This window comes from Penicillium cataractarum (assembly GCF_028827025.1).
Source record: "Penicillium cataractarum strain IBT 29864 chromosome Unknown utg000005l, whole genome shotgun sequence".
NCBI classification, from domain to species: Eukaryota; Fungi; Ascomycota; class Eurotiomycetes; order Eurotiales; family Aspergillaceae; genus Penicillium; species Penicillium cataractarum.
Genome location: NW_026622741.1, coordinates 2,461,290 through 2,475,883, shown reverse-complemented (window position 1 = coordinate 2,475,883; position 14,594 = coordinate 2,461,290). Strand labels below are relative to the sequence as shown.

The window sequence follows — 14,594 nt, the reverse complement described above, 5'->3', positions numbered from 1 at the left end:
CACCGTCCTTGGCATTCAATTAAATACGAGATGATCGGCACTCTGGTCAGTCTTGGCCGTAAACCTTCAGAGACCGGGAGTCGTTGATTGGCAGTTCAGGACGTCGAAAGACACTAAGATCTCGCACCAGTGCTGCTGTTTTGCAAGTCACTAAGCTAGCCAGCCTTGAAATAAAACAAGCCTCTTAGCAAAACAGAAATATCGAAATCGCCCTTATAAACCAGCGTCCTACGCCCCCCAATACCCTCAGCTCCAAGCAATCCCCCAACTCAGTGTAAATATCGTATATTTCGACGAGGATACAACCCGGTTGACCCATCGAAAAGAAAAGTCGCTACTCATGACACGTATCCAGCGTGTATACCGTCTTGGGAGGATATGCATCCTCGGCCAGTGGTTCTTCACGTTCTGGGTGTTGGGCGTAGCGGCCAAGTCCCTCTATCTCTCAGCGGGGCTGCCATCTATTGTCCCAATGCTCGGGTATATTGTGTCCGTTGTAAGTGCTTACTCTTTGCAAAAGAGTAACTTGCCAAACATCTTTACGTGCAGCGGGGCTAGCAACTCTGTTTCGCTTGATCTAATATAAAGCTTCTCTAGGCCGCTATCCATGTCGTTCTGACTTACCTTTTCACTAAGGCTAAGACCACAAAGCCTGCTTCGCCCACGGATCCTCGACCGTCTCTTTGGTATATACTCACCTATTCTGTGTCCTCTCTTATGTGGTTCACCACTATGGCCTGCGTGGTCCTTGTACTTGTCAGAACCATGCCATTCGACGACGAAAAAGACAGGGAAGGAGGGCTACGAAAGTGCCACAATAAATATACCAGTTACAAATGCTACTATTCCACGAGCAATGCGCAAGTGAACACCCTTGCAAAGATGAACACGGCAGTTACCAGTTTTATAGTGTAAGTTCAGCAGGAGGACATCTAATTCATTCCGCGAAAAAAAAGAAAGAGATATTGTACTATGATCGATTATGCTAACTTATAGTGAATTTCCCAAGACTATTTGTTTTAGCTCACTGGTTTGAGATATCCAAGCTTTGGTGGCAAAAGTTCACACCGGAAGAGATCAGGGAAGCCTATGATTTGAATGGACAGCCATAGGCAGACTTGAATGGATATGAAGATTCAAAGGATTTTTAGATGTTTTTACTCTACCTAATGATAAAAATGAAAGTGGGGTTAAATTGAGTATCAACACATGTATTAATAATGTGGAAATCTACCACTGTAAGTATTAGGACCTAGTCCTAATATCAATGTGCGCTACTTATATCGGTCCCAGGAATGCTAGAACATAGCGTTCTAGCATATTTAGTCTTTTGGCTGGTTTGGCTATTGCGCCTGGGCACGTGCCGTAACAGTAAGTCTCCAATGTCGGATTTTGGAAGTAACCTTTTCCATGCACTTGATTCCTTTATTTGTACCCTGCCAACACAACAGTCGAAATAGGGCATTATCAGCTATTGGCCTGGATTATTTCTCTGGGAAAATACCAATGCCATCGCAATAAAAGCAATTTGCAACTGGAACCTGGCGCAACCAACTGCACTATCGAACCGTATCCTCAACCCAATGCCAAGATCCACTAGTCTATAAGCGGGGGTAGCTCTATGGTATCGCGATTACAGAACCAGTATCGACACAGAACGTTACTTCTTATAAAACATGGCTATGCCCGCCAACTTTCAGGCAATCAGAGGGGCAACTAAGGGTTGAAATTTGGCGAAAGCCCTGCGACGGAGTAAGGTACGAGACGCCAGCAGTCACTGCAAACCTCGACTACGGGAATACCCGGCACCATGGAGAAATATTGCGGCGAGGCTCTAGGCCTGTCACTGCCCGCCGCTCCATCTATCTTGATTGAGTCTCTCAGGCCGACACCCATGACCGCCATCTTGAATGAAATAATACGACAGAGGGAGCCAGGCACCATCCGTTGGCCATTTGAGAATGAAATGATTTCTGCCTGGATCAGGGGCAGCACGGACAAGCGGTTTATCCCGTCCGGGCAGGAGACGCCGGTGTCGAGGATCACCAAGCTGTGGCTCCATGGTCTTTGGGGATCGGGCAGGACGGTCGTCACAGCGTCGATTATAGAGCATCTGATCCGAGAGTGCCCAGCAACCCATGCCGTTGGCTACTACTTTTGTGACCGATCGCGCCTCCCAGCAATCGACCCGCTGAATATTCTCCGAACCTTGATAGCCCAGTTGGCTGGGCAGAACGAGAATGCGTGCAAGCTGATCGAAACTTATCTCCAAGGTGGACATAATATTGGATTGCCCCCAGGAAACTTTGAGGCCTATGGGCAACAACCGGCTTCTTCCTTAAACATGGATACCCTCGGAAAATTACTTCAAGCAGTTTCTCAGTGCTTTGAGCGTGTTTCCCTCGTCATTAACTCTATTGATCTCATAGATCCAGAGGCAGAGGTTGCCCTTGTCCGCTTGTTTGCTTCGCTGGTCGACAGTCCGGAATCCAAACTTCACGTGTTGTTTAGTACCTCAACAAAAGGCCAACAAGAACTACTAGCTGCTGAGATCAATTGCTGTCCTATTAATGTCAAGGGCAGCGCTGATGACATCCGCCTATTTACGCACGCTGAGATTGCTAGGCGTATCAACAGTGGTGACGCATTCTTGCAACCGGATCATGTTCGCGGGGGGATCGAAGATTATATTGCTAATTATAGCAATGGCGCGTATGTTCCAAGCTCTCTTGTTACTTTGACAGAAGCATAGGGTACTGTTACTGATGAGACTAAAGCTGGCTTTGGGCTGTTTGTGAGCTAGACAACCAGTGCCATCTAGCGAGTGGAGGATCGTGGCAGCCACCGTCTAACAACACCCGAAATCCCGACCCATTCTCCAACCCCGTATGGAATTATGGACCCGCTCCTAATGACTGGAACATTGCTTGCTTCCCCTATGAGTCGTATCTAGAACGGGTTCTACGGCAAGGTAGCCCCCGCAAGATATTCATTCTGTGGAGAGTCTTAAGGTGGATATATGTGGGGGGCATGCCGAACCTACCTGAGCTACGGCTCTCTATTGCAGAGATGTGTGACTTTCTCTCAATCCTGCTTTTGTATCACAACATTGAGGACAGCCAAATGGGGCCCCAAGTGGATGAACAGGAAGTTGCAGATATTGGTGGGCAGCTGATTCGCAAGTCACCCGACGAAATCAGTTTTGAATTTAGGCATCACACGGTTGAGGGATACCTGACTGCGATTATTCCTGAAGACAAGCAGCAATTCAAAATTGATGACCAGATTGCTGACAGTGATGTCATTGACGAGCTGAATCGTTAGTGCCCAGCTTGCAAAGAGTGGTCGCCTTCACGAGTCAGAAGCCATGCACCTTCGACTCATTACATGTCGTGAGCGGCTGTGGGGACCAAATGGTAACCCGGTACTGGCTGCCTTCAATAACCTTGCCACTTTCTACGAGGACCAGGGTCGGATTGACGAGGCAGAGGAACTCTATACACAAGCGCTCAGAGGGTATGAGAAGGCAGAGAAGCCCAACCAAGAAGCCATGTTCAACACAATGAACAACCTCGGCGTCTTGTATAAAAACCGAGGACATTTCAGGGCTGCAGAGGCAATGTATAACCGCGCCTTAGCTGGTAGAGAGGAGCTATTTGGATACAATGGCGACGCCACACTAGACTCTGTGCACTGCCTTGGCCTCCTCTACGCAACAGAAGGCCAGCTGAGTGAAGCTGCCCCCCTTTGGGAAAGACACCTTCAAGGCCGGGAACAGCTTTACGGGCCCAGCGATGCCAGAACTTTGATCGCGGTATATGACCTGGGTGTGCTTTACGACAACCAGGATAGGATTGACCAGGCGATACCACTGATAGAACGAGCGCTGAAGGGCTATGAACGAACGCGAGGCAACGATGACAAGATGACCATTGATGCAATGGATAAATTGGGGACAATGTATGCGTCACACGGACAATATGGGGACGCCGAAGCGATTCTGAAGCGAGCGGCCCGTGGCTATGAGAAGCTCTATAGTGCGGAACACGATGCTACAGGTCGGACGAAAAGAAACCTGGCAAAGGTGTATGTGCGACAAGATAGGCTGCGGGAAGCAGTTATCATATACCGAGACATTCTCCAAGGGTACTATGAGATGCGTGGTCCAGAGCGCGCCTCGACGGGGGAAGTGTGCAGCATCCTTGCTGAGTTATATGAAGACTTGGGTCAACTGGACGATGCAGAGGAGATGGCGGCGCAGGCGCTGCAAATCTTCGACAAGACCCTTGGTTCAACAAACATTTCGGCGATAGAAGCAGCTGCTACGCTTGGGCTGCTCTATGCTAAGCAAAGTAAGCTTGATATGGCGGAACTTATGTGGGAGAGAGCGGTGCGAGGCTTCGAGGAGACCAAGGGACCAGATCATCCATCAACACTAGGACAAATGCATAACCTCGGGCGCATTTACAAAATGCGGTCGCACCCGGAGGAAGCAAAGGCCACTCTTGAGCGAGCGTTTGAAAGAGCAATGCGAGTTTTAGGCCCGAATGAGTCTCTAACTCAAGAGATGGGTAGAGATCTCGCATCACTGTACGATAACCTTGGGCGGACGGAAGAAGTTATGCAAATATACGAGCAACTGAGGCATGGATTAAACGCATAGTGATGAGATAAGACTTCTATGAAAGCTGGTGACCGAGGAGGCTTGGGCGCTGTGAGATGTCGGCTTGCCTGTTGTCCGTGTGGTTTTGAGACTCAATGAATGGGCGTTTGGTGTGAGATTCTCTAGTTTCTGACTATGCCCTTATATGACGTATACCCGTCTGGCATATTTCTTCTGTTTAATTTTTCGCTTCCTAAACTTTTCATATCATATGAAAGGGACTTAGCAACGCAGTGGATATCTTGTGAGGAATTTTGATACTGGGGAACGAATATGCAGTGTTAATGTAGTAGCCGAGAACTGGGAGGCAGGGACAGAAATCTAGTAAGAAATTTACTGCAAGATCGGTCAACATTTCTTGATATCATCGACAGGGGGCGGTTTGTGGATCCAATCGGAATTGAAAAACCACCATGTTACCTAGTCCACTAGTAGCGTTGGTCAGCGTCAGCACTACCTAACTATGCGGCCCGACATAAGCACAAATGGCTCGGCTCAGTTCCTTGCTGGTAATTTACCTTTCCATATTTGTCCTTACGAAATTTTCCATCTGAAATTCAGATTATTTGTTGATTTTTTCCGATATGCTGGTAGAAGATTTAGTTTATGCTAATGCAACGCTCCGATATACTATGGAACCCCGCAAATCCCACTATAGAAGACTGAGATTTTTCCCCTTCCTAACGAATTAAACCAGACCTCCCTACAAAAGTTCGCTTGACTAGCCATGGCTTTTGACCTACGAGCAATTATCTCTGAATATTCCCTGTGGCCGCAGGTGCCCATCTGGAAGGTCGCCCCTCCCTTGACCTTTCTATGGGCTGCTCTCCAGATCAACCGATACCTCAATAGTCGCGCTCTTAACAATGGCGTTCAGGCAATATTTGATTGGAAGAAAGAGATAATTATCGTTACGGGGGGCTCAGATGGCATTGGGGCAGCGACGGTCCTGAAGCTGGCTGAGCGTGGGACGGCTGTGATCGTGCTGGACATCCGGCCATTGAAGTATGATGCTCGTAAGTCAATCATTGCAGATTCTGTAAGTCCCGGATGATATAGTATATTTATTGCTAACTTTTCGAACTAGCGAAAAATGTGCACTACTATAGATGCGACTTGACGAACCGGTCTGAGCTGGAATCGGTCGCCGAGACTCTCCGTCGGTGCGGTTCTATGTGGTCGCCCACTTTAGGTTTCTATACCTCGATGAGCTAATGGTCTTTAGGGAGGTTGGTACGCCCACCTGCGTTGTGGCTAACGCAGGCATCTGTCGCGGCAAGCCCTTGCTCCACGCTACGCCACGAGATGTTGAATTGTAAGTATTTCTCAAACCCCAATTAGAAAAAACTATGACTTAGCTGATTTCTATCCAGGACATTTGCAGTGAACAATCTGGGTCTAGTTTGGACGGCACAGACTTTTCTTCCAGACATGGTAGCGCAAAATCACGGCCACTTCCTGATCATGGCCTCGCAGACAGCCCATCTGGCTACGGCGGGTGTGGTAGACTATGCCGCGACAAAAGCCGGGGCATTAGCCATCTACGAAGGTCTCCAGACAGAACTGCGCCACATCTACCATGCGCCTGCGGTACGGATGTCGTGCGTCTCCCCGTCGGCTGTGCAGACCAAGATGTTTCGCGGCATTCAGACGCCTGCCTCTGTGTCACTTTTGCAGCCGGCTGACGTTGGCTCGGTCGTCGCGGAGATTCTTTGGAGTGGGAAAGCACAAAATCGGATGACGCCAGCCCTGGCTTATATCTCGCCACCAACGAGAGCACTTCCTGATTGGATGCGGGTAGGATTTCAAGATCTAGGGAAGGATGTCATGTCGACTCTTTCACCTCATCAGCCAATGGATGAAATATAGTTTGACTGTATGATAAACTATTTTTATTGTCTTTCCTAGTTCTATCTTCAAATTGCGATATGAGGACTAAGAAATGGTCATATACTGTGAACACATCACATCTATCATGAATCCTCTCGTCCTCTAGTCCCTGATTGGAAGTCAAACTCGACGGAACTGGACGCGTAGTCCTCCCTTAGGCCGAGATGTCAATCCTGTCTCAATGACAATCTCCTCCTTCTCCGCTAGAGTCATCTCAAATGTACCAACAAGAGCGGCGAGTAGACTGGCAAATTCGCCACGAGCGAAGCCTTGACCAATGCAGGATCGCGGACCTAAAAAGCTTGATGAGCAGAGTTTAAATAATTGAAAATTTTCATTGCACGCACCGTGGAGAAAAGTCATGAAGGAAAAGTTAGTCAGGCCACCGCCAGTATTGGCTTGATTCGGCTTAAGCCATCGGTTAGGGTCGAAGGCGTCCGCATCAGGGCCCCAAAGTTCTCGCGAAACATTCAGGGCACGAGGGGAGATCACGATCTCAGTGCCTGCGTGAATAAAGTGGCCCAGAATTGATGTGTTCCGCACTGCCACTCTTCGTGTGAGTCCAGCAGGGGGGTAAATACGGAAGACCTCGTTACAGACGGCATGCAAGTATGGCAGGCTTTCCAATAGCTCGGCCGTCATGGGTGCAGATGACGATTCGTCCAGAAAGTGCGGTATCCGGCTGCGAATCTCCATGCGTAACTTTTCTTGGATCTCAGGATACAAGCACAGAGCATAAAGTGCCCAGGTCATGGATGTTGCTGTGGTCTCGTGCCCGGCCGCTAAAAATGTTAATAGGTGGTTCTCAAGCATCGAATCGGTGAAGCTGCCTGATGCTAATGCGACGGATATGATATCGCGACCATCAATTTCAGTTTTTGCGACGCTGATATTGGCCCTCTTGTCAGCTATCAATCGGCGTGCTACACCCGTAAGAGTTTTGGTAGCTACGGCGATGCTGTCATTGCGTGGCAGGTTTAGCGCCATTGTAAGCGCCTCGCGTACCAAGAATAGCCCCATAGCGAATGCTCCTTGTGGAGGTTTTTGCTCAAAGACATTCCGGTAGGCACTGCATATCTCATTGTCTGGATGATGGAGAGTGTCGAACTCCTCCCCAAGTCCGGCTGCACCTAAGATGTCCAATGTCGCTCGTGCCAGCCAGTCTGCCACATCAAAGACCTTGGTAGATTCGCTTGTGCTTTGGGTGATATTTTCATTCAACGCTCGAGCTAGTGCAACAGACTTGCTCCAAAATATGGGATAGAGGTCCTTGATATGCCGGTGCGAGAAGGCAGGCATCAAGTGTTTACGTTGTCGCTGGTAATATGGTCAGGTCACTCCTGTCTCCCTCTTCATTCCCCACCGGCAGGAAAAAAAAAAGAAGAACATACCTTGTGCTCACTGCCTTCAGCAACAATCAAGCCTACTCCCAGGATGCGCCCCAAACCTAGTCTTAACTTCGCAGGCTTTGCGAATTCGTAACTCTTCTGGACGAGCACCTCCGAAAGGCCCTTGGGACTGGTAACAAAAACAACCTCCTTGTTGAATCGCATGCGGTATCTGATCAGACCAGAGTTGGAGACCTCATTGATCCATTCTTGTAGGGGCATGCCGGATCTTTCATTGGGGACTAGCTTCACATGGCCGTGCAAGCGGTGGCCACCCTAGCTTGATGGTCAGTGTTTCCAACCTCTGGTCCTCTTTATTTCACCCAGGAGTGGACTTACGGGGGGTTCAGGCAGTTTACGCAAGGGACTGAACCATAATGGCCATAAGTAAAGCCTCCATGCCCCCAGCAGAAATAGAGAAGAGATCAGCGACCCGCCTGTTATCACGACAGTGGATTGAGAGGAGTACAGCCGGCAGAGGATCACTGTCTGCAAGACGCAGCCTAACAGCGCTACATCCACAGCGGACATGACGGGAACTAGGAATTTCCAGGAATTGAGAGTTCACTATTCCTCGATATCTTCCTTCTCTGCTTCTCCCTTTTGAAGGCAATTTCTCACCTCTTCAAGTCACAGCAAAAGTCCAGGGTGCATGCATAAACACCTGTCTCCACAGCGGGGCATTGGTATGGTATTGTCTCGTTCCGATATTTCCATGTATTACATACAGTATGTATTCATAGCAGCCTATCGTCATCAACGTCAAAATTCCTTTTCGGCGCGCAGTTTTTCCTATCTTAGTCGCGTAGATTGACCCCCCGCATAGACGGAGAATCTCAAGTCTGTCGAGAAAATGGCCCCCACGAAGGTGTGCTCGGTTACATCGCTCTCAACACAGAGGGGAAATCTCCGGATGAAACGCCATAGTCTTACTCAATGTCAGAAGGAAGACCGTGTCGGCTTTTACAGACCCAAACAGTAAATTCATCAAATTATAGAAATCAGTAGCTTCCTAGTTCTCACAGAGAATTCACTAGCTTGCCTCTCGCTACTTTAGGATAATCCTCCAATCTGTTGGGGAAATACCTCGCCACTCGCCCCTCTCCTGATCGACGGCTCAGCGATGACAGGGTCTTTCCTGACAAGCATTCTCACTCTCGTGCGGTGATATTGACTTTCAGGGGGATCTTCTCCCACGATGTGTAGATGTATTGATCCTTTGGCCAATTGTGGCACTCGGGCATCAGTTCGAAGTTATAATGCCAGAGCATCTTTGCCAGGATCAATCTAAGCTCGATATTTGCCAAACTAGAGAAATAAGATTTGATTAGTATTTCTTTGATTTATCAATTCAATAAAGCAATGGGTGGTGTCTTTACTTTCGGCCAATGCAATTTCGGGGTCCAAAAGAAAAGGGCTGGAGAGCCTCTCGCTTATCGTGGGCATATGGACCTTCTGTATCCAGCCATCGCTCGGGGAGGTAAAGCTCAGGGTCCTTGAAGTTGGCGGGGGAACGGAATACAGCGTACTGAGCCATTCCCATTGATGTCTATGGTCTTCATGTTAAACATGATGGGTTGGAGGAAGGAAACTGTCGATGCATACGTTACCAGGAAGCCACTCTCCCATGATCTTTGCTCCCTCTGGCGGCGTGATGCGCGGATGACTGCCTGCAGCTGGTGGGTAGAGACGGAAGGACTCGTCAATTACGGCATTGATGTACCTCAGGCTACTAATCCGGGCGATATTGATTTCGTCACTCGAGTCAAAGGAAGTGCGGACCTCGGCGAGCAACTTTTGCATTACCCGAGGGTGAGTGCAAAGATAATAAATCGTGCCTGAAAGGATGGTCGCCGTCGTCTCGCTACCGGCAATAACCATGAGATTTGCATTTGCCACGAGGTCGGGTGTTGTCAGCTTGCCCTTCTCTTCAGCTTGGATAAGGTGGCTCATGAAATCGATATAATCAGGATGTTGCTGTTTGCGACGCATAACTTTATCTTCGACCAGGCCAATATGCCACTTACGTCGCTCAACAATTCGCTTGGGTAAAATGGCTAGAATTATCGAGCGGATGTCAATGAATCGCTGGAATGTCCGTACATAGTGCACGTACATGATGGCGTTGAAGATCATGGACATCCACGGGTGGTACTCGGTGTTTTTGAGACAGTCGAATGATTCATAAAAGGCCAGATGCCCGATGATGTCAAAAGTCACGTACTATGTTGAGGTCAGGCACATTCTGTCCTTCCAGAAACAACAACACTCACATTGAACCATTTCACTATGTCAACTGGCTCCCCCTTCTCTACCACTTCATGCAACCGAGTGACTAGAAGGTCAATGTAGTGCAGCAACACGGGCTCTTGGCCCTTCAGCACCTTGTCTGAGAAAGCATTAGACAGTAACTTGCGCAAGTCACCGTGGGTTTTGCGATCAGCATTGATGATAGTTGGATGCCGTTTGTCAGCGTCTGTATTCTCGCCGGGATCCTTGCGGTTCTCGGGCAGACCACTACGGAAGCCATAGATTTCCTTCCAGGCATCGGCCCCTGTGAAGGATAACTCGGTGGGCGCAATCCGTACAATCTCTCCATATTTCAGATGAAGCTCATGCACGGTCAAGGGAAATTTCCCGCGCAGCTGGTGCCATGTCCACCACAGACGGGTGGCAGCTGCCAGCTTAGGGCCTGGGTATTTTGACAACGGATGAAAATAGATTCGATAGATCGCAACCCAGAGCACATAGCTGATGAGCTAAATTGCAAGTCAGATCCAATTCATAAACAAATCATGTACTTCTAGATGACGTACCACGCCTAGCAACAGCAGAACTGCCTGGAACAAAGATAGACTGTATATCCACGACAAAGCCATCATGAAAGGGATATTTTCTCTATCGCTGCCGATTTTTCGACTAGAAGAATTATTGATAAATTCCTTGGGCTCGGCAACGCAGAAAATCAACGCTACAGGGCCACGTGGATTCCGGCCTGTGTCTCAACAATCCGATGGCGGTTAATATAGGACTTGGTAGAACTCCGGGACTTGTCTATCTCCCGAATAGCGGCAGAGTTAAAGCTAATACAGATAAATTTCGATGATGAGATTATAGCTTCCGTCTCCGACGCAGATATACTTTCTTTCGGTGTCCTTTCTGGTAAATGGTCAAAGGCCCGTGTGAAATTCTGGCCTGACCTCGCCCATCGGTGGCTTCCTGTCCAATCGCTAAGTCAGTATGCTGTCAGCAATTGGGACTCTCTGAAACCGGAAGGTATTGAACTCACACGGGAATTGAGCTCGCTTCGAAGCGGAAACTAGCGAATGGGAAGATGCATGGGATGGTTCGCGATATTCATGACGAACAAACCACGTAAATACCAAAACGATACGGGGTACATCGCGTTTGATGCATGGCGGATGGGGCATGTCTTATTGCCTTTTGGCGTATTGCTTATCGCTTATGGCTTACTCGCAGGTCATCCCGCCTGAATGCAACCACAAAATGCCCGAAGGGTTGCGGCCAAATATCGGGAATCTCGAGAGAGTCTAGATGATTAGTGGGGGCCAACTTTATGATATACTTGATTTGGGAATGGGTGAAGTACCATGGGGGTGTGCGGGGAACACTAAGGTCAAATCTAGAAAGAATTGATTGTATAAATGTTTAGATGGTAATTTCTTGAATTGGGAAATAGAACAGAAACCGTATTCTATCTCTAAGGGATTTGCCTACCCTACAATGGACCCCTTAATTTTGCGTCGTTCTGCGGCGACACTCCTTGATCAATTGACGGAACATCTGGAAGACCCCCACGGACTGGGCTTTATGAGCCCTGCCATCTATGATACTGCATGGGTTTCAATGATTCAGAAAGGGGCGGATGGTCAGAGGACGTGGTTGTTCCCTGAGTGCTTCGAGTATCTTCTGCAAACCCAGCTCGAGGACGGCAGTTGGATCACATATGCCTCACAGATTGACGGTATTCTTAACACCGCTGCTTCTCTATTGTCTATGAAGCGTCACTTCATGACACCACTTCAGATTAGCACCATATCACAGGAAGCTCTCTCAGAGCGTATTGATCGAGCCACGAATGCCTTGCAGCGGCTACTCCATGACTGGAACGTGGAAACTACCTTGCATGTTGGTTTCGAAATTCTTGTCCCCGCATTGCTAGGCTATTTAGCGGAGGAAAGCATCACCTTCAACTTCCCTGGACATGATCTGTTATTTACCGTCCGCGACCAGAAATTAGCCCGATTCAAGGCTGAGTTTCTATATGCGCCAATTCAAACCACTGCCTTGCATTCTTTGGAGGCTTTTATTGGCCTCATTGACTTTGATCGTGTCCTTCACCACAAAGTCAGCGGCTCATTCATGGCGTCGCCATCGTCCACAGCTGCCGTGCTGATGCATGCATCTGTATGGGACGAAGAATGCGAGGAATACATTCGTCATGTCATCCAACATGCATCTGGCAAAGACTCTGGAGGTGTTCCCAGCGCCTTTCCGTCCACCATATTCGAGATAACTTGGACACTCTCCACCCTGCTCAAAGCCGGGTTTGACTTGGATGTGAAATCTCTACCCGCCGTCGAGAAGGCCAAGACTTACCTCTACAATGCGCTCATTGCGGACAAAGGGACCGTCGGATTCACTCCCCGTGTTTGTGCCGATGCCGATGATACGGCTAAGGCTCTTCTCGTTCTCAATTTGCTACAATCGCATGCATCGCCAGATGCAATGCTAGCAGCATTTGAGGCTGAACACCATTTCAAGACCTATCCCTATGAGCGTGATCCCAGCTTCTCAGCCAACTGCAATGTCTTACTAGCGTTGCTCCACGCGGAACAGCCCTCAGAGTACGCCTCACAGATTGAGAAGGCAGCAAGATTCCTGCATAAACATTTCCGTGAATCTGCCGATCTTCAGGTTCAAGATAAATGGAACTTGTCCCCTTTATACTCTTGGATGCTGATGGCACAGGCAATCGCCCGCCTACACCATCTATGCCAGGATAAGCAACTACTCTCTCTGGAAGAATCCTTGAAAGAGGAGTTGTCAGTGCTGCTAAGGGACATGACGAGCTCTGTTCTCCGCCAACAGAATCAAACTGGCTCTTGGGGTTCCAGGAACTCCAAAGAGGAAACTGCATATGCAGTGCTCATGCTTACATATGCGGTGCAATGTGAGATTGAAGACTCATCTTATCAAGATATCCGAAATGTTGTTCACGACGGCTGCGCCTTCCTTCGCTCAGACACTTCAGTGGGCTCAGAGCGGCTATGGGTGGAGAAAGTTACTTATGAGTCGGAGATGTTGTCGCAGGCATATATCTTGGCTGCACTGAATAACGCCATGAATTTGCGTGTGGACGTGGAGAGTGAGCCTCAATCTGTTACTACTAATGGGGTCAATGGACACTATGCCGAGGATGAGAAACAAACCAACGGCACAAATGGGATACACGCCAACGGCCACAACCACAAAGCTGTTACAACGAATGGTATTGAAACCAATGGGACAGAGCCAAAGGCCACCATTCCTGAGGTTATGGAAATTCCCGAGATGATGACAATTCATGAGGTACCTATTTTGGTTCACCAACAGAACGGGGATAGTCATGAGCAGAACTTAAAGTCCAAGCCAATCTATATCGATCATACTACCACCAATCGCCAACGAGGCGAATGGACAGAAGAACAAGAAAAAATCTTGCTCGGGCCTTTCGACTATCTCGAGAGCCTACCAGGGAAGAACATGCGATCCAAATTCATTCAGGCCTTCAACACCTGGCTCAATGTACCACCAGAGCACCTGGAAGTCGTCGAAAGGGTTATCACCATGCTTCACACGGCATCGCTCCTCGTTGATGACATCGAAGACAGCTCTGTGCTTCGTCGAGGTCAGCCGGTAGCACACAGCATTTTCGGCGTCGCGCAAACATTCAATTCCGGCAATTACGTCTATTTCCTGGCACTACGAGAGATCCAGAAATTGAACAGCCCACGGGCGATCGAGATCTATATCGATGCCTTGATTCAACTGCATCGAGGTCAAGGCATGGATGTTTTCTGGCGCGATTCGCTCATATGTCCGACGGAACAAGAGTATCTGGACATGGTCGCTAACAAGACGGGGGCACTTTTCGGTCTCGCCATCGATCTACTACAGGTCGGCAGCACCGTTCAGGCTGACTTCACTCCTCTTGTCCAACAATTTGGCATCATCTTCCAGATTTGTGACGATTACCTGAACCTGAAGTCGACAAGTTATCTGCAGAAGAAAGGCCTGTGTGAGGATCTCACGGAGGGCAAATTCTCATTTCCCATTATTCACAGCATTCGTTCAAATCCTGGCAACCGGCAACTTATCAATGTCTTGAAACAGAAGTCTCAGGATGAGGATCTCAAACGATTCGCTGTTTCATACATGGAGAGCACTAAGACCTTCGAGTATATTCGAACATTTGTTACGAGTCTCAAGGCTGAGGCCATGGATATGATTGGGGATTTAGAGAAGCAGGGATTGGGCGAGAATCTTGGAATACGAAAGATTTTGGCTCGAATGTCTCTGGAGGATCAATGAAGAGATTTTGAGCGGAACCGTTATGCTAAATTTGCTTCTGGGTTGCTACTTCAGACCAT

The 14,594-nt window shown here is 48.5% G+C and overlaps 7 protein-coding genes across 7 annotated transcripts; 5 read left to right on the top strand and 2 right to left on the bottom strand.

The window, feature by feature from the left end:
• Positions 1-1,810: 1,810 nt before the first annotated feature.
• Positions 1,811-2,752, top strand: N7496_006570 (tetratricopeptide repeat domain-containing protein; the record flags this gene model as incomplete). Its single annotated transcript, XM_056699499.1, has 1 exon — positions 1,811-2,752. One exon carries the CDS (start codon positions 1,811-1,813, stop codon positions 2,750-2,752), a length of 942 nt encoding a protein of 313 aa, XP_056554912.1.
• A 278-nt stretch (positions 2,753-3,030) lies between these two features.
• On the top strand, positions 3,031-3,324 carry N7496_006569 (ankyrin-2 ankyrin; the record flags this gene model as incomplete). The annotated part of the gene is made up of 1 exon (XM_056699498.1): positions 3,031-3,324. The coding sequence occupies one exon, from the start codon at positions 3,031-3,033 to the stop codon at positions 3,322-3,324; it is 294 nt and encodes a 97-aa protein (XP_056554911.1).
• A 43-nt stretch (positions 3,325-3,367) lies between these two features.
• Positions 3,368-4,663, top strand: N7496_006568 (tetratricopeptide repeat domain-containing protein; the record flags this gene model as incomplete). The annotated part of the gene is made up of 1 exon (XM_056699497.1): positions 3,368-4,663. One exon carries the CDS (start codon positions 3,368-3,370, stop codon positions 4,661-4,663), a length of 1,296 nt encoding a protein of 431 aa, XP_056554910.1.
• A 727-nt stretch (positions 4,664-5,390) lies between these two features.
• On the top strand, positions 5,391-6,532 carry N7496_006567 (uncharacterized protein; the record flags this gene model as incomplete). The annotated part of the gene is made up of 4 exons (XM_056699496.1): positions 5,391-5,679; positions 5,751-5,826; positions 5,889-5,978; positions 6,037-6,532. The coding sequence occupies 4 exons, from the start codon at positions 5,391-5,393 to the stop codon at positions 6,530-6,532; spliced, it is 951 nt and encodes a 316-aa protein (XP_056554909.1).
• Positions 6,533-6,673: 141 nt separating this feature from the next.
• N7496_006566 (cytochrome P450) lies at positions 6,674-8,472 on the bottom strand (the record flags this gene model as incomplete). The annotated part of the gene is made up of 4 exons (XM_056699495.1): positions 6,674-6,846; positions 6,901-7,870; positions 7,945-8,217; positions 8,281-8,472. The coding sequence occupies 4 exons, from the start codon at positions 8,470-8,472 to the stop codon at positions 6,674-6,676; spliced, it is 1,608 nt and encodes a 535-aa protein (XP_056554908.1).
• Positions 8,473-9,092: 620 nt separating this feature from the next.
• Positions 9,093-10,820, bottom strand: N7496_006565 (cytochrome P450; the record flags this gene model as incomplete). The annotated part of the gene is made up of 5 exons (XM_056699494.1): positions 9,093-9,249; positions 9,321-9,490; positions 9,547-10,164; positions 10,215-10,700; positions 10,758-10,820. The coding sequence occupies 5 exons, from the start codon at positions 10,818-10,820 to the stop codon at positions 9,093-9,095; spliced, it is 1,494 nt and encodes a 497-aa protein (XP_056554907.1).
• An 865-nt stretch (positions 10,821-11,685) lies between these two features.
• On the top strand, positions 11,686-14,535 carry N7496_006564 (Phyllocladan-16-alpha-ol synthase; the record flags this gene model as incomplete). The annotated part of the gene is made up of 1 exon (XM_056699493.1): positions 11,686-14,535. The coding sequence occupies one exon, from the start codon at positions 11,686-11,688 to the stop codon at positions 14,533-14,535; it is 2,850 nt and encodes a 949-aa protein (XP_056554906.1).
• Between the last annotated feature and the right edge of the window lie 59 nt (positions 14,536-14,594).